Here is a 24,327-nt window from a genome sequence, read left to right as displayed (position 1 = left end):
ATGAATCAAGGCACATTGGAAGTGGTCAAACAGGAGATGGCAAGAGTGAATGTCGACATTCTAGTTATCAGCGAACTAAAATGGACTGGAATGAGTGAATTTAGCTCAGATGACCATTATATCTACTACTGTGGGCAGGAATCCCTTAGAAGAAATGGAGTAGCTATCATGGTCAACAAAAGGGTCCGAAATGCAGTACTTGGATGCAATCTCAAAAATGACAGAATGATCTCTATTCATTTCCAAGGCAAACCATTCAATATCACAGTAATCCAAGCCTATGCCCCAACCAGTAACGCTGAAGAAGCTGAAGTTGAACAGTTCTATGAAGACCTACAAGACCTTTTAGAACTAACACCCAAAAAAGATGTCTTTTTCATTATAGGGGACTGGAATGCAAAAGTAGAAGTCAAGAAACACCTGGAGTAACAGGCAAGTTTGGCTTTGGAGTACAGAATGAAGCAGGGCTAGTAGAGCTAATAGAGTTTTGCCAAGAGAACGTACTGGTCATAGCAAATACCCTCTTCCAACAACACAAGAGAAGACTCTACACATGGACATCACCAGATGGTCAACACTGAAATCAGATTGATTATATTCTTTGCAGCCCAAGATGGAGAAGCTGTATACAGTCAGCAAAAACAAGACCAGGAGCTGACGGTGGCTCAGATCATGAACTCCTTATTGCCAAATTCAGACTTAAACTGAAGAAAGTAGGGAGAAAGAGAGAAGCGAAAAGCAAAGGAGAAAAGGAAAGATACTTAAGGATCAGTTCAGTTTAGTTCAGTCACTCAGTCACGTCCGACTCTTTGCGACCCCATGAATCGCAGCATGCCAGGCCTCCCTGTCCATCACCAACTCCCGGAGTCCACTCAAACTCATGTCCATCGAGTCGGTGATGCCATGAAGGATAGAGGGGCACAAATCTTCATATTACATTGAAATGGTTCAGAAAGAGGTGTGTGTGTTGTGTATGGAGAAAGAATGAAATAAAAAATAGTACAAAAATAAGAATTTGGTAAAGGATTATGGAATTTCTTCATACCAGTCTTAAAATTTTTCTGCATATTTGCAGTATCAAATTAAGTTATAAATTATGCGACAAAGTCTGCAAAATTTGATTTTTTCAGAACTTAAGAAACCATCCAAATTCAGAGCTGTTCAGATATATAGTTTCAGAGGAATTGGCAATTTGAATTTTATATTCTCCCTAGTATTAAAAACAGGGACTATGAAACCAAAGTATAAAAGTGATAAAAGTATACTTTTATCAGTGTTTATATATTCAAAGCCTCCCTTAATACTTTTTATACTAGTTTCTAATCTTGTCTCCTCACAGGTTGAGAGATAAGACCCCTATTTGGGGGACATTTTTATTGTATATTCAATGGAGGTGGGAAATCACTTGTCAGAAGTGTCTTAGAAAGACTGTATCAGACAAGAGTACAGGGAGCTGTGACTTTTTTTTTTGTCTTTTATTGAATTTGCTACAATATTCTTTCTGTTTTTTTCATGTTTTGGATTTTTAGCCAGTGGTGTGTAGGATCTTAGCTCCCTGACCAGGGATTGACCCCTCCACCCCTGGGCATTGGAAGGTGAAGTCTTAACCACTGGACAACCAGGGAAGTCCCTGGGAGCTGATTCTAACTTAGATCTTAAATATTTTCAGGTAAAAATCATAAGAAACAGTATTTGCGATACAGAGAATTTCGAACTTTCACCTCTCTCATGGATCTTGCTGTTGTTACACTAAGCACCAGTTATTTTCCGGGCCAATTCTAATCCTCTAAATTACAAAATAAACCATTAGCCTTTGGATGTATTGGTCAGCATCTGATCATTTGTTGATTTTAGAACAACGCTAACTGGTTCTTGGCCCAGTGCTGACCCTGACATTGTTGTTCAGAATGGGGTTTGGTACCACCAACACTCATGTGATTGGCTCCCAGGATGTGAGAGTGCTGGAGGGACTACTTATGATGAACCAATCCAATGCCACCCTTTTGTTTCATGGAATGCTTTCTCTTCGCATCCAAACCTGAACATGTGCTGGGACAGGAGAGAGCCCCAGCTCAGCTATAAGGATTCCTTGATTCCAGGTCAAAATGGCTGCTGACATACTGTGTCAGCTTGATCAAAACTCCCCTCAACTTCCTTCTCCAAAATACAGATAATGATGGGATGTGGAGCAGGCTTTGTCCATGTCTGTAGAGCTGAAAGCTTGGGAAATGTCTTTGACTTGTCTCTTTCCCCCAACCCCACATCTCTTGGGAGCCCCCAGTCCCCTCCCATTCTGCTTTCTTTTCTCAGGATCCACCCCACTCTCTCTGCTTTCAGTCTCATTATCCCAGTTGAGATCTTCTTCTGTTCACCTTATAACTGGTCTTCTTTCCTCAATTGTGCTCACTACACCCTGCCTCATTCCACTACTATGCATTCTTCACAAGAAGTGCCCAAAGTGTTATTTTTTAAAATGAAAATATGATCATGTCCCTCCCTTAAGTTTTCACTGGCTCCCTATTAACTTATGTGCTAATAATACTAAACTCCTCAGCATACACAGACTCAATTCCCTAATATTCCCTTTTGTTCCCTTTTTGTTCGATCTTTGGTGTTCTTTCCCTTTCTCTGTAGAATCCACATCTTACTCTCTGTTTACCTAACCATATTTCCCCACAGTAAACTTGAGGGCAGAGACTTTTTTTAAAACCAAATTCCTATGGCTAGGATCTAGCAGGGTGCCTGGCACCTGCAACACAGTCGATAAATAAAAACTCAGGAGACTAGTTCATTAACACTAAATTTTAATTAAAATCGATAGTTTAGATGAAGAACAGGACTAGAATAGTGTTTACAATCAACTTCTGAAAAATCACATTTACATAAGGAAATAAAAGAGGCCAGCAGAGGTCCCCAAAAAAAGGTGCAGCTTGTATTATTGCACTTGGATGAAACATGCTGTTCAAGGTCACATAATACTTAGGCCACACAAGGCCAGGAGGAGGAGACAAACACCGAGGACAAACCCCCCCCAGGTAGTATTTCTTCTGGATTCTCCAGGGAGCTCAAAAATATTTAGTATTTTTAAAAGATTTAACTAGAGCTCTTTACAAAGATGAGTCTTCAACATGTTTTAGTTATGGCCATGCTCTTCATTTCAAATCATGTGCAAGTCTAACATACAACTTCTACTGCAAATAATGAGATATCTGTTACATTAGAATGACCCAGGGCCCCAGGCCATGGAAAGTGAGAAAGGAAATGAATCTCTACTTTATACAATTTCAGGGAATAATACCATGGCTATAGTTTATCCTTTTGAGCACTGTTCATTTTGGTCATTGATCTCAGCACATGAGAAAAAGTGACAGTGAGTACAAGTGGACATTAAAAATAATTCCTAGGCTATTAGTAGAAAATAAAATTTAAAAAAAAGTCCCCGGCCACGTTCACAAAGGTGGCATAACTGTATGGATAAGAAAAAGGCTGTAAACTTATAGAAAAGATAAACTCTGGCTTCTAAACAAATTACAAAATTGATTTTGCCTTTACCCTTGAGTGTTATAGAGAAAAATGTAAACCAGTAGACCCTAGTCACCAGAAAAAAAAAAATCCTCCAAAGACAAGAAATGACCTTAAAGTTTGGCCTGGGCTAGTTTTAACTTCAGGTTCTCTCCAAGTTTATCCATGAACTCAAATGTATTCAAGTAGTCAGAACGTTGCACGCTAATAGAGGAAAGAAAAAAGAAGGAAATTTAGTTTGTCTCTGATCTGGTAGCAAGTAGAGGAAAAGTCTGAGACATGCTACGTAAAGTAGCACTCTATTTATTCCTAGAAGAAAAGTGATTAATGTTAACAAGCTACAAGTTGATGGCTGATGACTGCACTTACGGTCCAAGGGGCTGACCCAGGCTACAGGCAGTCTGAGTGGAGCCAGGCCACACACACACACACACACACACAGGGGTTCCTGGTCTTGTAGCTTCAAGAGTAAAACTGCCCCAGAGCTTCATTCAGACTAATGCCTGGGAGACTGAAATCATCCTACTTCTTATTTCTCATTCTTCATTAAAATAACAGAACATATCCAGGTACAGTCATCTTTTTAATTATATCCCTACAAATTGTCACATGTCCTCAAACAAACAAACAAAAAAACACTCTGATGCTCTTATATCTACCTTTGTCTTTCTTAAAAAACAAAAGACAATGGACTGGCTCTCATAAACCTGATGACAGGTGCCTATCCAAGTAGGCTTAAAAGTAATACACTGATAGGAACATTTTAAACACTGTATTCTTGCTGAAAATTTAAAATAAGAAAGATGTAGTAATGGAGTATACCCCCATGACTGAGGTATACTGACCCTAACAGAGATCTCTGAGGACCCACGAATGAGACATGGGATTGGTGCTAGATTTTAGTATCATTTCTTTTTTTAAAAAATTAATTAATTTTTTACTTGAAGGACAATTGCTTTACAGAATTTTGTTGTTTTTTAGTATTGTTTCTTGACATGAGCCATAGTAGCCAGCTTTGATTGAGGGAGGAAATCCCTGATCAGCAGCTAATTCAGCTGGGATACGGGCTTCCATGTTCTCAAAAAAGTCCTGGGCAAAACGATTATCTGGCTGCTGGATACAGATACTTAAGGAAGGGACTATAAGCAATTGGACACCTTGTACCCGTGCTGCTTACTTTTCTTACTAAATTGAAGATAAAGAGGTGGAATAAAATAGCCTTGGAGGTCCCTTTGTTTCAAAATGTCTGTAATTTTGTTATATTAAGCAGAACCTTGCCACCCAGTTGACTGCCAACTAGATCAGGGGTGAGCACACTACAGCTTGGCTCATGAACTCGGTTGAGGCTGCAGCCTGGTTCTGTACCCAGGGTTTGACTGGAACACTGCCATTCCCATCAGCTCTTGTATCACCACTGACTGCTTTCCCACCGTGGAGGCAAAGTTCAATACTTGCCACATGTTCTGTAAAGCCTGAAATGTTTATTATCTGACAGTTCACAGATAATGTCTCCTGACTCTTGAACCAGATGACAAATAATATTTCATGTAACTCCAGAAAGCAGTTGATGTTTTGAGCCCAGTGAGGATAAATGGTAATTTGACCACAGAGCTTACAGTATCTTATACTTACTTGGGTAAACCTTTAATACATGCAGCTAAGTCCTTGGTCATGAAGCCAGCCTCAATGGTCTCAATACAGACTTCTTCCAAAGCCTTTGCAAAAAAGCCGAGCTCTTTATTGTTATCAAGCTTAGCTCTGTGGGCTAAGCCTCTGGTCCAGGCAAAAATGGAAGCTGAAAAGACAGGGGGAATAAAAAAAAAGCACAATTCAATCATGCTGATTAGGAATATTCCCAAGTCTTTGTTTGACAAAATAGAATATTTCTTTTGTTTAGGTGACTGACTTCATTGGTTGCTATCCACATGAGCTGTAAGTTTCAGGAAATATTTTATCAAATAGAAACTTTAAAAAAAAACACAAAACCTGCATTTTTGTAGAGGAAATGTTTTGGATTTTGTTAGAGCTTTAAGAAAGCATATAGTCATGGTAGGAAACTTATTAATTTGGAAAAGGTCGCAACCTCTTTTATCTTGTTTGGACTGCTCTCTTTTCTTTCCAGGCTGTAATCTGTTTTTAAAGTACTGTCCTTGAGGACTTGCCTGGTGGCCCAGTGGTTAAGAATCCACCTGCCAATGCAGGGGATGTGGGTTCAATCCCTGGTCTGGGAGAATTTCACATGACATGGACACCTAAGCCTGTGAGCCACAACTACTGAGCCCACGCTCCAGAGCTTGCGCTCTGAAACAAGAGGAGCCGTGACAAACAGAAGCCCACACACTGCAACTAGAGAGTAGCCCCCACCCTCTGCCACTAAAGGCTGTGCACAGCAACGAAGACCCAGCACAGCCAAAAAAAAAAAAATTAATTAAAAAAAAAGTGTTGTCCTTGAAACTTAGTTAAAAGGGTCTGTCAATGTGGCCTTAGGTTCTCAGCCACATGTGACGTTTCACTGCAGGAAAAGGAAAATGCTTGTTGATAACATTCTTCTCTGGAATATATATTCTCCCACAGAATGGAAAAGCATATACTGTGTATATTTTAAGAAACATATTAAAACAGTTCGTATTGGTAGGACAAATCAGCTGTTAGGTGATTATTTTATACACAAGGCATTGGGCAGCCAAAGGCACACATGTTAGGGTCCCTTGGAAGATTTCTATTCTGGTTGGAAATCAATGTAGCAGCATCTTACCAATGGGATTGGTGGATGTCTCCTGTCCTTTCTGGTACATTCGGTAGTGACGGGTTACGGTCCCGTGGGCAGCCTCTGCTTCTACTGTCTTGCCATCTGGACAAACCAGCACACTGGTCATCATGCCGAGAGAGCCGTAACCTGTGAGCGGCAGAACACGAAGGATGGGATTCAAGTGTAGGAAGAGCACTGGGTCTCCCAGAGAGGAAGGAAAATGACTCCCTCTTGACAGGACTCAGTGAGCAAAATAAACATGAGTGCATGCAGTAATTCTTCCGCCTTTCAGAAAAGGCTATGTTTTCCCTCACTTATTTACTTCAGAGGCACCTGCTCATGGTCTGACTGCCTGTATTCCACCCTAGTTCCATGACTTCCTAGGTACTGTGGCTCAGTTTCCTTACCTGTAAAATGGGTACAGTAGGGCTTCCCTGGTGGTACGGTGGATAAGAATCCACCTGCCAGTGTAGGAGAAGCAGGTTCAATCCCTGGCCCGGGAAGATCCCATGTGCTGAGGGGTAACCAAGTCCAAGTGCAACAACTACTGAAGCCCGCACACCCCAGGGCCTGTGCTCTGCAACCACGGAAGCCGCCACAATGGTAAGCCTCCACTCTCCACAACTAGAGAAAGCCTGCGTGCAGCAATGAAGACCCAGAGTGGCCAAAAATAAAAATCAATCAATAAATCTTTAAAAAAGAAGGGGGGAGGAGAATAGTAAAAACACCTACTTCATAGGGCTACTGTGAGAATTAGACGTATATGCATATATTCATGACTATATATGAAAAGAAAACACATTCCTATTCCCTAGAATACTACCCTCCAGAGAATAAGAGTGCAGTATATTATTGTTATGCTTATGTGCAGATGCTCTGCTATTCTGGGAAAATAAAGATTCAGGAGTTGTCTCCAGCCACCAAGCTGCTCACAGGCTCACGCGGAACTGGGAAGAGAAAGCTGGTTAAAAACAGAATGGGATGGATCCGAGCACCTCCCCTTCGCCCCTCCTCTCTTTTACAGCCTCACCAGAACGATTCTGATCTGTGGTTCCCTAGTCAGAGAACCAAATTACCACTTTTAAGTCCATGTGATTGACTTTCCTTCTTTTATTCATTTTTTTAAACACTCGAATTCAAAGAACACTTTTCGCCATTTTTGCTACCTCCCAATAGTACCTGTGGAGTTAACAATGCAAATTTATAATAGGCTGCTACCTTTTTTTTTTTGGTTTGAAAGTAAGGAAAAAAACTTTATAAACTGTTTGAGTACAATTAGCAATTTCTGTACCAAATTAGCAGCTCCTTTCCTATCACTGTGCCGGTATGAGGCCTCAGTAGAGGCTCAAATATTCACTGACTGGAGATGTTTAGGGCCATATCCATGGTGATAGTCTATCTATTTATCCATGAGACACTAGCTGGTACCACTGTCAAAACTGAGGTCAGAAGTAAAACGTTTGGTGTGAGTTCAAAGTAGTTCATGCCTCTAGAAAAGAATGAATGTGAGGACAGCTCTGCTGCCTTTTAATCTGCTATGCTGAGGTCACCTTTATCTGCAGGCACTGCCCAGACACAGAGTCTTGGTTGCAGATATCTTATCAGTGCACGGCTGGACACTGCACTGCAGCATTCTTGCTCTGAAGTCCTTTGAACCTCCACAGCTTGACAATAACATTTGCGATATCCCTCCGGATACCCTCTTATTGCCATGAGGACATTTAGAAACCATGAGATGATCTGGGCCCATTCTAAGAATGCTGCTCTCCTTGCTTTGTGATGGAATTATCACAAAGCAACACTCCTTCCTCTGCAGCATTCAAAGGACTATGAGGACTTCCCAGGTGGCACCAGTGATAAAGAACGCGCCTGCCAACGCAGGAGACATACGAGATGGTTGGATCCCTGGGTCAGGACGATCCCCTGGAGGAGGGCATGGCAACCCACTCCAGGATTCTCGCCTGGAGAATCCTATGGACAGAGAAGCTTGGCAGGTTATGGTCCATAGGGTCTCAGAGTCCGATATAACTGAAACCATAGCACACAGCACTCAAGAGAAACAGGAGGAGGGAAAAGAAAGACCTGGGTAACTCATTTATCTGACATCAAAGTTATCTTTAACCAGGCAGATCTACTGATTTTCAAACTGATAGCAATGATTAACTTTTCACAAGAGAAAGAAAAAGTAGTACTTCGTGGGGAAAAGCAAACGTAACTGAAATGAACACAAACATTCAGCAGGGGAACTCAGTGCACACTGCTTCACAAGTAACTGAAATTGAAAGACAGCTTAGCACTGAGGAAGGCAGGGAAGGGAGAGCTTTTGCTCCTCTGGTCCTTATCTCTGGCATGCAGCTCCTGGTTTCTGGAATTTCTGCTTCTTTGCTCAATTTAGAGCTAAGCAGTAAACACATGTGTTTTATGTGGCACGGAACAGCTGTCAAGGCTGGCAAAAGGGGCGTGATTTGTACCAGTCACGGGATGAATGTGCTCTTGGGAGGGAGGCCCCTTGGTTATAAGATAACCCTGGCCCCTTCTCTCCCGAGTCCCATAGTTTTTTACATTCTTATTGGAAGGCAGGGGAAAAGAGTGATTTTCAGATTAGGTGACTGGGCTGCCCATTGGAGGCAGTGAAACTTAAGGAGGGAAAAGGGTTGAGACATAAACTGTGTTAACATCTAAGGCTGGAGATTCAACCCCACTGAGTTACCTCCTGGGCACCTCTGAGAGAAGTCGCCCCCCCAGTCTGAGCTTCCCTTCCTCATCAGTCAGCTGAGAAGACGGACCTGATGTCCCACAGTGCAACCATTTCATGAGCTTCACCAAGGGCTACAGAATCCCTCTTCCCACACTGGGGCACCATCTGCTGGCGGCAGGCCAAGCCCCACCTCCACTTGTCCTCCAGCTCCTTACCTTGGGCCACGGAGTCTGACTGCACGTCCCCATCATAGTTCTTACAGGCCCAAATGAAGCCCCCCTCCGATTTCATAGCTTGGGCCACCATGTCATCAATGAGCCTGTGCTCATACCAGATATTCTGAGCTTCAAACTGAGATCTGTACTGCCTGAGAAACAAGAAAGAGAAGAGAACAATAGACAAAGAAAACTGGTTTTATTGGGATACCATCTGCCTCTCTGAAAGGCTGGAGGTGGGGCTGGAAGCAGCATGTTTTAGTAGAAGTAACACAAATCTGGGAATCTGACAGACATGGGCTGAAATCCCTGCCCACTCATTTTCTAGCTATGAAACTACTATTTTCCCATCTGTAAGGGCGATTTCATCCACTTGGCAGAGATGTGAGAATTAAGCAAGACAACAGTATTCCAAGTATTAATACTACTTTTACAGTTTTCAATATACCACTCACCAGTTTCTTGGGATTCAGCTTGCCTTAAGGATATGTATTTTAAAAAAAGAATATACGGGGGTAGAGAAAGACTATTTTATGGCCCAGTATCATTCAGGAAACTAGGACAGCTTCCAGGTTTGACATAGATAGGGAATGGAAGGAGGTATTAAAATGCCTTGGGAAGGATACCTAAAATCCCAGCCCTGGTCTGAACGCTTGTATCTAAAGGGAGGAATGTCATCTTAAAAGTTAACAAGTACTCAAGGACTGTTGAACCTAAAATGATTATAAATGTAGACTTAAGTTCAAACGACTCCATTAAAGCAAAGCTTTATTTATTTTCTTTATTTATATTTAAATTATTGGCTGTGCCCCACAGCTTGCAAGATCTTAGTTTCCTGACCAGGGATTGAACCCACCCCTTTGGCAGTGAAAGTGTGGAGTCCTAACCACTGGACTGCCAGGGAATTCCCAAAAGGAGAGTTTTAAATCATAAGAGTGAGCTTCAGAAGGAATGGAAATGGGGTCTTCCCTGGTGGTGCAGTGGCTAAGACTTCAAGCTCCCAGTGCAGGGGCCCAGGTTTGATCCTTGGTCGGGGAATTAGATCCCACATGCTGCAACTAAAGATCCTGCATGAGCAACTAAGACCTGGTGAATAAATAAATATTACAAAGAAAGAAAATGGAACAGGCCCAATTCAGAAACTTACACATGTGAAAAATCGGAATTTTCTATCACTAACAGGGTACATTTACTCACACATTAAATAATCCTGGCTCTGAAAAAAATGTGGGACCTTTATCTGAGAACATATTTCCCTTCTAAAAGCAACTCACGAGCTTTATTTCAACCCTTGTTAAATCTCAGTTCTGTCCTTATCTTAATGAGATAGTGCTGGTTTTCACTCAATTTGTCCCAGAATCAAATGGATAAGCATACAAATTCTATACTATAAATGCCACCATTTGTGACCCCCCCAAAAAATAAATAAATAAAGGAAAAAAAGAACTGTAGTTACTTGTCATATATCTCCTGAAAGATGTCTTTAAAACGTCCATCGTATTTCTTCAGAATAGTGTTTTTGGTGCTCAGGTACAAAGGCCAATTCTTAGACAAAGCCATCTGGAAAGAACTGTGTGCAAAATCTTCGATTGATTTATCTTGATTATACATCCCCATGGCAACACCACCGCTCTCTGTGAGGGGGAAACGAGAAAAAAAAAAAAAGAAAGGTAAATAGGGTACGGCTGTTGCAAGTCTAAATCCACCCCCCACCACCAAAACAGCCCACTTCCAGCTCTCATATCTGAGTTCAGGCTTCCAATTTCATTATCCCATGAGTTTCTGAGACACATAATTGGAGCAAAGTCAATTCTAGGTAAGTACATTCTAAGTTGTTTTGAAAGGCCAATACCCATGAGGAAAACATGGTCTTTTGGATCCTGAAATACCAAGAACTGATATGAACCAGAAACACAATGAAGAAGGGGTAAATAATTTTTAAACTCTTTTCACAGTTTAAAAAATTTCAAGCATGTCTTTTAAGCTTTAAGTGTGCACTCAACCTTCAGCCACTAATACATATCAAACATGAAATGAGAATTCTTATAATTTCCTGGAAGATAATGAAAGTTGGTTCTGCTTTGGCAGAAATAATCATGCTCCATATAATCACTGGTGTTTCACAATTCTTACTGTTTGAACTCTGTTATTACTGAAAGCTAGAACTTGAATCCATGCTACTGCCTAGGGCCAGCTTGGGGCTAAGGATGAGAGAGGTGCGGAAACTGGCAAAACTAGATTCCTTTAAAATGATATGACTTAGAGGAGGCAAGGAGAACAACAGCTAGGTAGATTTTAAGATTCTGTTTGTGTGAGTTCTTTTAACAAGCTTAACAATGGGGAAAGTCCTCTGTTCTTTCAACAACTTTTGGGTGGGATTTGCCATACTGAACCTTAGAAACAGCAAAATCGAGGGAAGAGAAGCAAAAAAAAAAACAAAACCCCAAACAAAACCCAAACAGTCTACTTTCACAAAATAAACACTCAGAACCAGAAAAAAACTTCAGCAAAGAAATAAAAGAGCCGTTTTCAAATACAAACCCTACCAGAGCCAAAGCGTAGGATTATATAACAGGCAATTTGGGGCTATTAACGTTTAATTTATGTAATTTGAGCGTAACAGATTCCTGTCAATCTCCCCTCCCGGTTTTGAGATGCATAATTATCTACTTGTATTTCCAATTAAGTGAATTAAGTGGCTAATTCCTCTTATGTCACAGGAAGCCAATGACTTTTTTGTTCGGTTTTGAGTCCTGTGGAAATACTATAGATTCAGGTTGCATTTTTAGGCAGCCACACAACTAACTTTAAGAAACTGGTGATAATGTTGTCTAAATGGCCTGTTAAAAAAAAAATGGAAAATACAAACATACCTGTGAAGTTATGTACTAGGTATACCGTCTTGGGGGATCCATCGCTTGGTGTGTAGGATATCTCTACTTTTCCGGGCCCCGGCACAACAAAATCGGTTGCTCTATACTGTATAGGGGGAAAAAAGAAAAGAAATCACAAAACTGTCCTAACAAGAGTTACATAAAGAGGAAAAAAAGCCCATAATACAGAGCTGGAAGACACCTAGACAATAGTACAGTGTAGTCCAACTTTCTAATTGAGGGGTAGAGATAAAGAGGTCCAGAGAATTCCCAAAGCTAGTTAGTAGTACACATTAGAAATCAGTATTTATCAGGTGCCTACAATGTAAGGGGCAGTTTCCTAACTACAGATATGAGTATGAAAGAGAGTAACAGAGTATTCCCTCTTACAAAGCCTATGACCTAACAAAGTCATACAAAAGTGAAGCAACATTAAGAGCTTTCAAGTGTCAACAGCGGGCATAGATAAAAATGCTACTGGAAGACGGAGGAAGAGAAATGACCATAACGTGAAGGTCAAGGAAGTCTTCTCCTGGGGGATGACAATATACTAACTGTAGCACTGAAGATGGGCTTCCCTGGCGGCTCAGACGATAAAGAATCTGCCAGCAATGTGGGACACCTGGGTTTGATCCCTGGGTTGGGAAGATCCCCTAGAGGAGGGCATGGCAACCCACTCCAGTATTCCTGCCTGGAGAATTCCCATGGACAGAGGAGCCTGGTGGCCTACAGTCCATGGGGTCACAAAGAGTCGGACGTGATTAAATGCAGCATGGCACTGAAGATGATGTTGAGAGTGCTAATGCCTGGTGCTCACTATGAGACATATTTTAAGTGATTAACCTGTATCCCACATTACCTCATTTGATTCTTCCATCAATCTTACAAGGGAGGAACTATGACGTAGTGCAAATGACCCATTTAGGGTCTGGTCCTTGGGCCTTCAGGGCTTGTTCTCTTCATGGACATCGTTCTACTAAGGCCCAGCCCAGGACCTGCCCATAGAAAGCAATCATTCTGGAAGCAGCTGCAGTAGGCTGATGACCCTTAAGAAAGGGCCTTCTAAGGGCAGCTACCTCTGTCACAGGTAAGGAAAAATATGCCCAGCCCACACTAGGCACATGTTAATCTTTGCTGCCTTGTACCTTCTTTAATGGCTAGATTAGAATACTTTCAGAGCCAGGTACCAGCAGATGCCAGTCAAACTTATTTATCTTTGTTTACAGTAATACTAAAGACAGCTGAAAGAAGAGCTGTCAGATAACGACAGATTAATATCTATTCTATGCAGAACATTTTGGATATTTATGGGTAGTAATTGATTCTCATTTCTCAAAAGGTGTCAAAGCACTATCATAAATGCTCTCTAGATGCTTGGAATTTTCAATCTAGTAGACTTTAATAAACAAAATGACCATTCTTCCAGTGATTGATGCCACAATAATTTTAAAAAAGGGAAAGGGAAAAAAAGGATACAACTTAAGAGCCATGTTCCCAGGACTAGTGAGTTTGTAGCAATCTCATCTACATTCCACCTTCTGAGCCTCTGAGAATTATCTGTGAAGGGAATTGCCAGGAGGAAGATATAGCCTGAAACGCAAAGTGAACTGCCGCTCAAGGACTGACCTGGTAACCCAGCCCCCAGGAACAGAGTGGTCTGCTCTGCCCATACTATTTTTAACGATGGCAACATCAAAGCCTCTGGGTGTCAGGGACAAAGACTCTTGTTTTTAAGGCTCTTGTAAGACAAGAGCTGCTTTCTGTTAAAGTCTAAAACGTCAGTTTCAACACAGAATTTTTATTTTGTTTAGTTGGTAATGTTTCTGTTTAATTTGGCAACAAACCTACTTGTACAGAAGTATAGAAACTAGACTTTTTTTCTTCCCCCAAGGAATGTTCTGAAGAGACTGCTTTCAACTACTAAGTTAGTTTGTCCTTTTATGCATGAAATGATCATGTTTAATATAATAATCTTGGTAGTTCTCAATTCTGTCTGCACATTAGAATCACCTGGAGAGCTTTAAAACACCATGGAATTGAGATTTAGCTAGTGTAGGGTGGGACACAGGCATTGGAATTAAAACAACAAAAAAAGTTTTTTTAAATGGCAATGCAAAACAAAACAAACCCCAAAAATCCTGTGAAAAGATCCTATTGTACAGCCCAGGTTTGGCTGAACCACTGATTTAGTTAAACCACAAGAAATTATACGAAAATGTCTGTATCATATGGTTTAACCTAATAAAAAGATAAAAGGGAAAAAAAAGCCTATAAAAAAGTCATTTATAGTGAGACAGGTACGTTTATCTGAGACTGTAAGTTTATCTGAATTTGCTTTTATCTAAATGTCTATGTGTGTTTGTATATATACACATATATATTCATTTCTCAATTCTATACCTCACTTGTGGGCTTCCCTGGTCACTCAGTGGTAAAGATTCTGCCTGCAGTGCAAGAAACACGGGTTTGATCCCTGGGTCGGGAAGATCCACGAAAGAAGGCAAAGGCTACCCACTCCAGTATTCTGGCCTGGAGAATTCCATGGACAGAGGAGCCTGGAGGGCTATAGTCCATGGGGTCACAAAGAGTCGGACGTGACTGAAGTGACTGAGCACATACCTCATTTAATGGAAGTAGACACCAAAAGAGAATAAAGCACATATAGATCCGAACTGCTGGGCAATCAAAGGTCATGAGAAAAGAACATGGAAAGTCAAGTCATGCCAACACGACTTACTTGATCCCCATAAGCATGACGACCTATGATGATGGGTTTTACCCATCCACTCACAAGCCGGGGTATATTTTTGCAGATGATAGCTTCCCTGAAGACAGTGCCACCCAGGATATTTCGGATGGTGCCATTTGGAGATTTCCACATTTGTTTCAACTTGAACTCCTCCACTCTCTTCTCATCGGGGGTGATGGTAGCACACTTGACACCAACGTTGTACTTCTTTATAGCTTCCGCAGCGTCCTTGGTGACCTGGTCATTGGTGGCATCGCGGTTCTCTATGCCTAAATCGTAGCTGGGAGCAAAAGGTTGAAAGCGTAAACTTTTCCAGACACACCCTCAGGTGACTGAAGATACTCCCCTTCTCTCCCCATGCACCACTCTGCATGCCGATGGTACACAGGGCCTGCCCCGCAGTAAGTGAAGGCTCCACACATACCTAAATCTGCTGAGTTTTAGCATTAGTGCACCCGTGACACAAAGATGGCTGCCAACTAAAAAACCTCTAAGAAGGGCTAGACCGCTGGGCCATGCTGCATTGTAGGAAGCTGTTGAGAAGGAAATGAAATAAAAACCACTGTACTCTTTCCCCTCGGCCTACTCTTTACCACCACTTTCTGCAGACTTTCTTCATCTGATTAGCATAAAAATGCAAACCTAAGTATTATTTTCCCTTTAGAAAATACTATGCTCTAAAAATAAAAGGGCTGAGGACTTCAAGGATTTCTTGCAGTTTGGCACTGAAGTGGTGGGAGTTACGGCTGAGACAGTCAGTGCCAAAAAAATGCTAACTATTAAGGCCAATTAGCTGTACGTTGAACCTTTCCCTAAATCTCAGGCAAGTCTTTCTCCTGGACACAAGCCTGAAGTTTATAGAATAAATAATGGAATCCAGGAATGACTTTATATAGCCCACTGATTTATAGCTTGAAATATACCAATACCCAGAATGCATGGTATTCACAGTGTGAAAGAAAGCTGGTTATCCAGAGCAGAGAAGACCGTAAAACTTTAAAGTAGGTAATAGTTTACCGAAAGCAGGAAAAACAAAACAGTAATGTAACAGTTTAATTTGTTCTCCAAGGCTTAAAAAGTTTTCCAGTTTTTGCAGCTTTCAAAACTTGCTGAACCATCAAGCCCCTCAATCTCTCGTTTCAGTTCTGGTATTTCCCTTCTTTTAGATATCCCACTCCTTGTGATGGAAATGAAAAAGGGCATCCAATCTGGTGATATATTTCCAAATAAAAATAATTCCAAACTGCTTTGACCGTTCGCACCTCCTCCCTCTCCTTGAGGGTGTGTATTGTCAATCTGCATTAATTGTCAACTTCCAGACCTCCTCAGGATATCCTTCCTTCTTAATCTTGTAAGGGGTCACTTTGTACACACAGCCGTGGACTGTGTGTAAATTTTCCAACATGACCTATAACCCTTTGTTTCAAAAACTTATATAACTGCTCTTTGACCCCCAAGTGGGCAGAATGGCCCTCAGAGCTTTCTGAATGACTGTCTCTTGGGCTATACTACTCAAACTGACATGAATACAATTCTCCATTTCTTTCTTAGATTATTAATTTTTTTTTTTTCATCGGCACTAACAAAGACACTCTTATCTTCTGACTTAGGAAGTGCTGAGTATCTATAAAAAGTCCACTCCTAACTTAAACAGCAGTATAGTCAGCAATATTCACGTTCACAGGAATCATTTTTCATCAGAAGAAGCTTACAGAAAATTAGTGGATTTTTTTGCTTCTAAGCAAAAAGAATGAGTAAATGGTCCCAATCACTGTCTAGACAACAGAAAATTAAAAAAATGAATCATTCCACTCGCCTCAGAAAGAACCAATCATGTAATAATAATAGCAATCTTGGAACTACTTACACTTAAACGTTTAAGTCTCCAAAAATTTTTTAGTTTTTAGCCAGTGACTCTGCCTTAAAGTTATAATGACTGTCCTTTAAAGCTAAAGAGAATCTTTGTAGCTATTATCAAGGCAATTGCTCTGCAAACTCACCTATTGCCATGTACATGAAATGAAAGTCACTCAGTTGTGTCCAACTCCTTGCGTCCAACTATACAGTCCATGGAATTCTCCAGGCCAGGATATTGGAGTGGATAGCCTTTCCCTTCTCCGGGGATCTTCCCAACCCAGGGATCGAACCCAGATCTCCCACATTACGGGCGGATTCTTTACTATCTGAGCCACAAGGGAAGCCCAAGAATACTGGAGTGGGTAGTGTATCCCTTCTCCAGTGGATCTTCCCGACCCAGGAATCGAACCGGGGTCTCCTGCATTGCAGGCAGATTCTTTACCAACTGAGCTATCAGGGGAGCCCTATTGCCATGTTAGGTGTCTGTAAAATGTTTCTTTAATCATTTGGATAATGTTTTAAAAGCTTCATTTCCTATATGTTTGTGGACCTCTGCAGGTATTTGCTCCTTCTCAAGGCTGCAATATAGACACTATCAACAGCTTGTGAGTGAAAGTCGCTCAGTCGTGTCCAGCTCTTTGTGACCCTATGGACTCTAGTCTGCCAGGCTCCTCTGTCCATTGGATTCTCCAGGCAAGAATACCGGAGTGGTTTATCATGCCCTCCTCCAGGGGATCTTCCCAACCCAGGAATCCAACCCAGGTCTCCCGCATTGCAGGCAGATTCTTTACCATCTAGGTCACCAAGGAAGCCCTTATTCAACAGCTTAGCCACCAGAAGGTTTCCCTGGCCTTCACTATCTCCTGAAGCTTGCTCAAACTCGTGTCCATTGAGTCAATGATGCCATCCAACTATCTCATCCTCTGTTGTCCCCTTCTTCTCTTGTCCTCAATCTTTCCCAGCATCAGGGTCTTGGACACAAATGGTTTAGGGAACTTCTCCTGAAAGGTGGGGATTGTATTAGATAACTTTGAGAATTCTGTGTAATTCTGTATAATTATACAATTATAATTGTATAAAACGGAGAAAAGACAAGGAATGAACAGGTAAAAAGGCCCACTGACTAGTTAAGCAGAGTGACAGAAAACACTTTATCCTTTCGAAAGGACAAAACTGTGTTAACTACATTCTTTATCGATTTATTAGAGAATTCCCAGGCGGCGCTAGTGGTAAAAATCCCACCTGCCAATGAAGGAGATTTAAAAGATTTCAATCCCTGGGTCAGGAAGATCCTCTAGAGGAGGGCACGGGAACCCACTCCAGTATTATGCCTGGAGAATCCCATGGACAAAGGAGCCTGGTAGGCTATAGTTCATAAGGTTGCAAAGAGTCAGACACGACTGAGCAACTTGGCACGCAGCTCTATTCTTTTCCCCTCTGCAAATAGTACCTAGTGTTACTCTTGGCCACTAATTTATTACAAACAAAACCCTCACAGGAAATAGAGGCTTGGAAAGACCTGAGAAATCACTTTGCTGCCATCATAATTCTTCTCTTCTGAACAATGACAAGTTCAGTATTTCTAGTATTATGTTAAAATTAAAGATTCATTTCATATATATTTGAAACCCAGTCCCCCTAAAATTGAGTTCCCTTCAGAGTTTATAATTAATCTCTCTATCTAAAACTATTTCCTCTGGTCCCCTCTGACCTCCATTCTGTATTAATTTAACACTAGTCAACCAGACTCAGATGACTAAAATTGCTATTGTACATAACACTCTGAATGACTATAATTGTGGTTTAGATATCATCAGTAACAACAGAATCAGGTTGTTTCTCCAGGGAAAAGACGAGCTATCAGCCCCTGAGCCATAAGAATGTAAACTGGATGCAACCTGACTTCCCTGAAACTAACATTTAAGAAAAGTCACAGAAATTTCACGATTTTAAAATACCCTCAGGCCTTCCTGGAGAAGGAAATGGCAACCCACTCCTGGGTTCTTGCCTGGAGAATCCCAGGGATGGGGGAGCCTGGTGGACTGCTGTCTATGGGGTTGCATAGAGTCGGACACTACTGAAGCGACTTAGCAGCAGCAGCAGGCCTTCCCTGGTGGTCCAGTAGTTAGGAACCCCCCTGCCAATGCAGGGAACACAGATTTGATCCCTGGTCCAGAAGATTCTATGTGCAGCGGGGCAACTAAGCCCATGTGCCCCAACTACTGAGCCCCTGTGCCTCACCCTGTGCTCTGCAACAAGAGGAGGCACTGCAATGAGAAGCTGGTTCACCCTAACTAGAGAGTGGCCCCTGCTCGCCACGACTAGAGAAAGCCAGTGCGCTACAACAAAGGCCCAGCGTACCACCCCCCCCTCCAAAAAAAAAAAACAACAACTCAAAGATCCAGCTGGAGTGGCTCTGAGACTTGTCTCCACTCCCTTCTTGGTGCCCTGAAAATAAACCCTTACTTTGCTGCAAACAACTAGTGTTAGAGTTGCTCTTTGCACAGGGGCACACCAGTTATACATTTTGTTTGCATATAAGCTTGCCCAAAGCTTTATTCACAAGATATAGTGGTATCTAGGCAAAAAAGTGACCTATACCCTGAAATCACGTGGATTATGCTTTCTGAGTTGGCTGCTTGGCAGAGTGATTCATTTACCTGTGCAGGTCCAGTTCCACGTAGGGAAAAATGAGTTTCTCTTTAATCAACTCCCAAATGATTCGTGTCATTTCATCTCCTTGCATCTCTACCACAGACCCGCCTTGGATTTTTTGAGACATTTTGACTTCAATAAACCTCTAAGAGGAAAAAAGATAAGACACATATCTCATCATTTGTTTCATTACTGTGTAAAAGCAAAATACAATTTGGTGATAACTAAAAAGAACAATTCATAATAGCATGATTGCACAGAAAGCTAATAACAATTACATTAACCATTAGAATTGAATACATTCTCTGTATAAAGGCATTGTGTTACATGCCTCTTGTGTGATTTCTGAGTCAACACTCACAACAACCCTGTAAGATGGAAATTGTTTTTCCATTCTTCTTTGCTAAAAGAAAGCAAGCTTTCCAAGGCCATCCGGCTAGAACGTGGGGGAGCCTGAGCCTGTCACATGCCCTTAATAATGTAAATCACTATTCTTTATTCTTGACTGTTGGTTTGTCTTATCAAATGGGATTATTTCCACAATATCATGTTTATTTGAACACTTCTATCCAATGCCTCATTGTGCTAGGCCTTCAAGATGCACAGAATGATGGGCACTACTATTTCCCCTCTTTTAAGAGGCTCTTTTGGTTAAAACAACTATTCTTAACAAGATTCAACAAGTTCTAGTGACCCATTTTAGAGAAAATTTAATTAAGTCTTTTTATAAGTGAAAGATGAAGAATTCCTGGTGGAACTCTATTTTCCTAGACACAGTAAAGGATAGTGGTGATGATTCACTGAATACAAAGTGATTTCTCAATTAGAGACACCTGTATGTATAGAGAAAAACTACTGCTCAGAACATGTCCCTGGCCTGTCCTTGGTATCCCAGCTCCTGGACTATTCTTCCAGCCATTAGTGGGCAAAGGCAAACTGCCAGTGGGTGGGAGAGGGGACTGGAGTTGTTCCAGGAAGAGGTGTCTTCCTGGGATGTGGGGGTAGCAGATACTAATCAATCTGGTTCCCAGAGACAGCAGGGCTACACCCTATGGACGCACTCAGTCACCTCCCACTCTTTGCAACCCTTTGGACTGTAGTCCCCTGGGCTGCTCTGTCCATGGGATTCTCCAGGCAAGAATACTGGAGTGGGGAGTCATGGCCTCCTCCAGGGGATCTTCCTGACCCAGGGATTGTACCCATGTTTCTTAGGTCTCCCGTATTGGCACCTGGGAAGCCCTTTGTGAAAAGTGAAAGTGTTAGTTACTCAGTCATGTCTGATGCTTGGCGAACGCATGGACTATAGTCCGCCAGGCTCCTTTGTCCACCAAATTCTCTAGGCAAGAATTCTGAAGTGGGTTACCATAGGGCTTAGGCTTAAAGAAAGGCATGTTTCCTGAGAGTAAGAGGAGGCACCGAGCCTGCTAAAGGTATCTGTTCCCTTTCACGGTGCTTTAATGGGAACTATTTTTCCCCCTAGAACATAACAACAGATTGCTTTTATTCTATTAATTTACAGTTGAGGACTGAAAGTCAGGAGAATTGACTTTAAAAAATTATTACGGAAGAGGTCTATAAACATTATCTCAAAAAGTTGAGTTAAAGTTGTCTGGCCTTTATATTTTTAAATGTAATGATTAGTAGACTGTGAGCTTCGGTTCCTCATGATGAGCCAAGATATATTCCTAACCTCTAGGCCCATTTTCACTTCCCAATTTGCAATTCTGGGATTTTGTTTATTATATTAGTATTTAGGAGGTTCTCTAGACCATTACTGGGGGACCATCTGAAACTCAACTAGAATGAAAAAGTGAACACACTGGTGTGAACGAGTCAGCTACTTCCCATTTGTAATTTCAAGTATAATTTAAAGTACAGCTTAAAGTATACGATTTAATCATACTGATCCCACAGTCACATCTGTCTTTGTATTTAAAACAAAACAAAAAGAGGCAGCAAACTTATCTCAGTTTTGATACAATCCAAGGCCATATTCCTACGAAGTATTATGCAAGAGTTATGACTTGGCTATTTTTCTTTAACGGCAAATACAGTTAATAAAAAGTCATACAGCAAACTTGAAATTTCAGTAATAAGTGATAATATTTTTTGGTTAAGCAAACACTTTCTGATTAATCTTTCTACATTTCATAACGTATAACAAAGGTTTTCTTCATGATACTTATCCAATACATTTTTACCATCTTTTAATTTAAAAAGTGAAGCTTTATTGTAGACCCTGGTAGTAGGCTACACTGTAGGACACTATTTTATTTCTTCTAGATTTGAATCCTATGAGGATGGGCTTCAGACACCACTGAATTCACTTTTGACTCTAGTCCCTCAGATTTTTTGTCTCCACCCAAACCCTGATTTCAGAAGGAAGGCCTTTTCCAACAAGCCAGTTCATTTATCTAGCAGCTGAATTCCAACCTCCTGACACACATGTGCAATGATAGAAAATAAACCTGAAGGAACACAAAGTCGTTTAAGAAGAGCTGCTTCCGGGGGTGGGGGTGGGGGTGGAGGAGGGTGCTGAGTTCATGAACTACACTAATTTCTGTGCAAAAAAAAAAAAAAGTGTCTTGCAGAGAAGACTCTAGACTGAAAGAAACAAGCAAACAGTTGCAATTTATTGGTGGAAAAATTCCTGAGTCATTCTCTTACAGGGCCTCCGACCACCTCCAAGACCTCCACGAGCAGTTAAACGCAGTAATGCCGCATGAAAGAAGGGGAGGAATTACTAATTCTCACCTTAACAATTTCTAATCACCCCCAACTCCTCTCAATCTTGCAGACTCCGCTTATCTCCTAAAACAAAACAAAAAAACAGAAGACAAAAATAAGGTACAAGGCACTCCGGCAGTGTTCTCCGGAGAATTTAGCTGCTTTTTTTTTTTAAGCCAGGCAGCCCGGTTTATCTGTTTTAAAGTACAGTGCTGAGTGCAAGCTAAGGGGCAAAGGGCAGTTTTAGGTCCGCATGCACCTTCCAAATAAAGTATAATAAATACCCCTGCTTGCACTCCGAGGAGGGCGCGTCCGTGGGCGCGGCCCGGGTTCGTCGTCCGTTAGCTAGTCCTGAGGTTTGCACGCCCTTCGGGGACGCTGGGACCAGCCGGTTCTTGGCCTCCATGCGTCTTTGGGCCCTTGTGCAGTCGAAGCCAGCTGGGTTCCTCCTTCCACGCCCGACCCTTCCCTCCCGAGCGCCGGGACCTTTAACCCCTCTCCACCTTAACTCGAGATGCCGACGGCGACATTTCCTCCACCCCTGACAGCCACCAGGTGGCCTAGCGACCGGCCCTCGCCGCCCCCTCCAAGCTCCCCAGGAGGACGCCTCCAGCCCGCCGCACCACCAGTCCCGGCGGCCCCAGTTCCATGCACACGCCCAAGTCCTCCTACAGCCGAGGCCGCACGTCTTCTTCGCCCTAAACCCAAGACTTCGTTTTCCACGAGTCCTTGCATCCTCCTACAGCCCGATTTTTTCTTCTGCTGCAGACCCGGCATCCATCCACCGCCTGCAACCTCCCCCTGCCCAATTTCACCCTCCAATGCCTAAGAGCTGGCCGCCTACACAACCAGGCATTTAGCACCGTCTTCCTCCCATTTCCTTCTCCCACGCCCACTACCTGGATTTTTTTTTTTCCCGCTGCCTTGCGACCAGGACGCGCCGCTAAACTTCCCCTAGCATACTCAGGATCTGAGCGTCCTTTTTCCCACACTAGCCACTAACAGAGCCTTCTCGCAGGAGCCAGAGACCCGGTCCGCCCCTCGAAGCCTGCGGCTACCTGCGGGGAAGGTACGTTGGCGATGACCCGGGAGCACACAGTCACTCAGTGTCCACTTTGGCAATCCCGGCTGGAGCCCAACTGTTCCGGCTTCTCAGGGGGCCTCGGCAGAAACCCAGAATCTGGCCTGCCAGGCAGGGCTTTTCCTCTTCCCGGCTTTTGTCCAGACCTGAGCCCGGCCCCCTCAGCCCACCTCCCGGAGCTCCGCCCCCGAGCCCCCGCCAATCGCCGTGGGCGACCACCCGAGATGGGCGGGGCCATGGGTCAGAGGCGGGTCCTTCTATTCCGGGCGAATCCGCGGCCCCGCCTTCCTTGCGCTCGGGTGGGGAAAGGCGTGGGCAGCTGCAGTGCTGGATTCCGCCGCCGCCGGTCTTCTGCTGAAGTACGAGCCTGCCACCTGCAGGCTGGGGTGTTGGGCGCGCCGGCGCTGATATTCTGAATCCTTCGCCACGAAGGGGCGCCCCGGGCTTTGTAACAACCTAGGGTCAGGCGGAGTGAGTTTCTAGGACTCCAATACAGACAAACCCGAGACGGCGCGGCTCGGACCTATCCTGTTCCTTGCGCGCTCCGGGTGTGCCATAGACTGGAATGCGCTTGGGCAGAAAGAAGAGTGTTCTGGGCAAGCGTGAAGTCACTTTGGGGGCTTCTTCGCGCAGCTGGAATGCAAAGGATCGAACAGTTGCACAAGCAGGCACCCACCGCCGATGACTAGGTCTTCAGAGCTAATGTATCTATCTATAATTTCAATTTCTATTGCGTGCTATAAATAATGGAGAAGGAAATGGCAGCACACTCTAGTATTCTTGCCTGGAAAACCCCACAGAGAGCGAAGCCTGACCGGCTAGAGTCCATGAGGTCGCAAGACTCGGTGGCAACTTGGCGTCTAAACAAGGAGAACTATAAATAAATGCAGTAGTTATTTGCGTTAGACAATAAGGTTAATGAAATCATCGGAGTTCCAGTGACATTCAAATAAAGATCTAAGGAGGCCTTAGAAAACAGTGGATTAAAATAAATTATGTCCTCTGCAGGAAATTATTTTTAGTGTAGTCCTTACTTTTGAAAACATGGAGGGCGGGGGAGAAGTATTTTAGATTATGATTTGTAGGATAAGCCCATGCTTAGCCCAGGATTCAGTGCCCCCATATTTATTTATTTTTTCTTTTTTAAAAGTTTTGTTGAAATACGGACATCCTGGAATGAGAAGTCAAGTGGGCCTTAGGA

The 24,327-nt window shown here is 42.6% G+C and overlaps 1 protein-coding gene across 2 annotated transcripts; it reads right to left on the bottom strand.

Annotated features, from left to right (window-relative positions):
* Positions 1-2,787: 2,787 nt before the first annotated feature.
* IDH1 (isocitrate dehydrogenase (NADP(+)) 1) lies at positions 2,788-23,272 on the bottom strand. Of its 2 annotated transcripts, none has more exons than XM_043910225.1 (10): positions 23,104-23,272; positions 22,073-22,129; positions 19,324-19,463; positions 14,795-15,086; positions 12,058-12,163; positions 10,641-10,818; positions 9,185-9,336; positions 6,278-6,418; positions 5,155-5,317; positions 2,788-3,726 (listed from the first exon to the last, which is right to left on the bottom strand). In XM_043910225.1, the coding sequence occupies exons 3-10, from the start codon at positions 19,443-19,445 to the stop codon at positions 3,636-3,638; spliced, it is 1,245 nt and encodes a 414-aa protein (XP_043766160.1). In that variant the 5' UTR covers positions 19,446-19,463; positions 22,073-22,129; positions 23,104-23,272; the 3' UTR covers positions 2,788-3,635. The 2 variants fall into 2 exon arrangements, with proteins under 2 accessions (XP_043766160.1, XP_043766162.1); XM_043910227.1 differs by lacking the exon at positions 23,104-23,272 and adding an exon at positions 22,330-22,473.
* Between the last annotated feature and the right edge of the window lie 1,055 nt (positions 23,273-24,327).

Source organism: Cervus elaphus, chromosome 8 (assembly GCF_910594005.1).
Source record: "Cervus elaphus chromosome 8, mCerEla1.1, whole genome shotgun sequence".
Lineage (NCBI taxonomy): Eukaryota > Metazoa > Chordata > Mammalia > Artiodactyla > Cervidae > Cervus > Cervus elaphus.
Note: the sequence above shows the minus strand (reverse complement) of the source record. Positions and strands in the feature narration are given on the sequence as shown.

Coding starts and splice junctions, on each gene's coding strand:
- IDH1 (XM_043910225.1), bottom strand. CDS start 19,445: ATGTCTCAAAAAATCCAAGGCGGGTCTGTGGTAGAGATGCAAGGAGAT. Junction 15,087..19,323: donor GTGGAACTGGACCTGCACAG/GTAAATGAATCA, acceptor TTTTGCTCCCAG/CTACGATTTAGGCATAGAGA. Junction 5,318..6,277: donor GACATCCACCAATCCCATTG/GTAAGATGCTGC, acceptor CTGTCTTTTCAG/CTTCCATTTTTGCCTGGACC.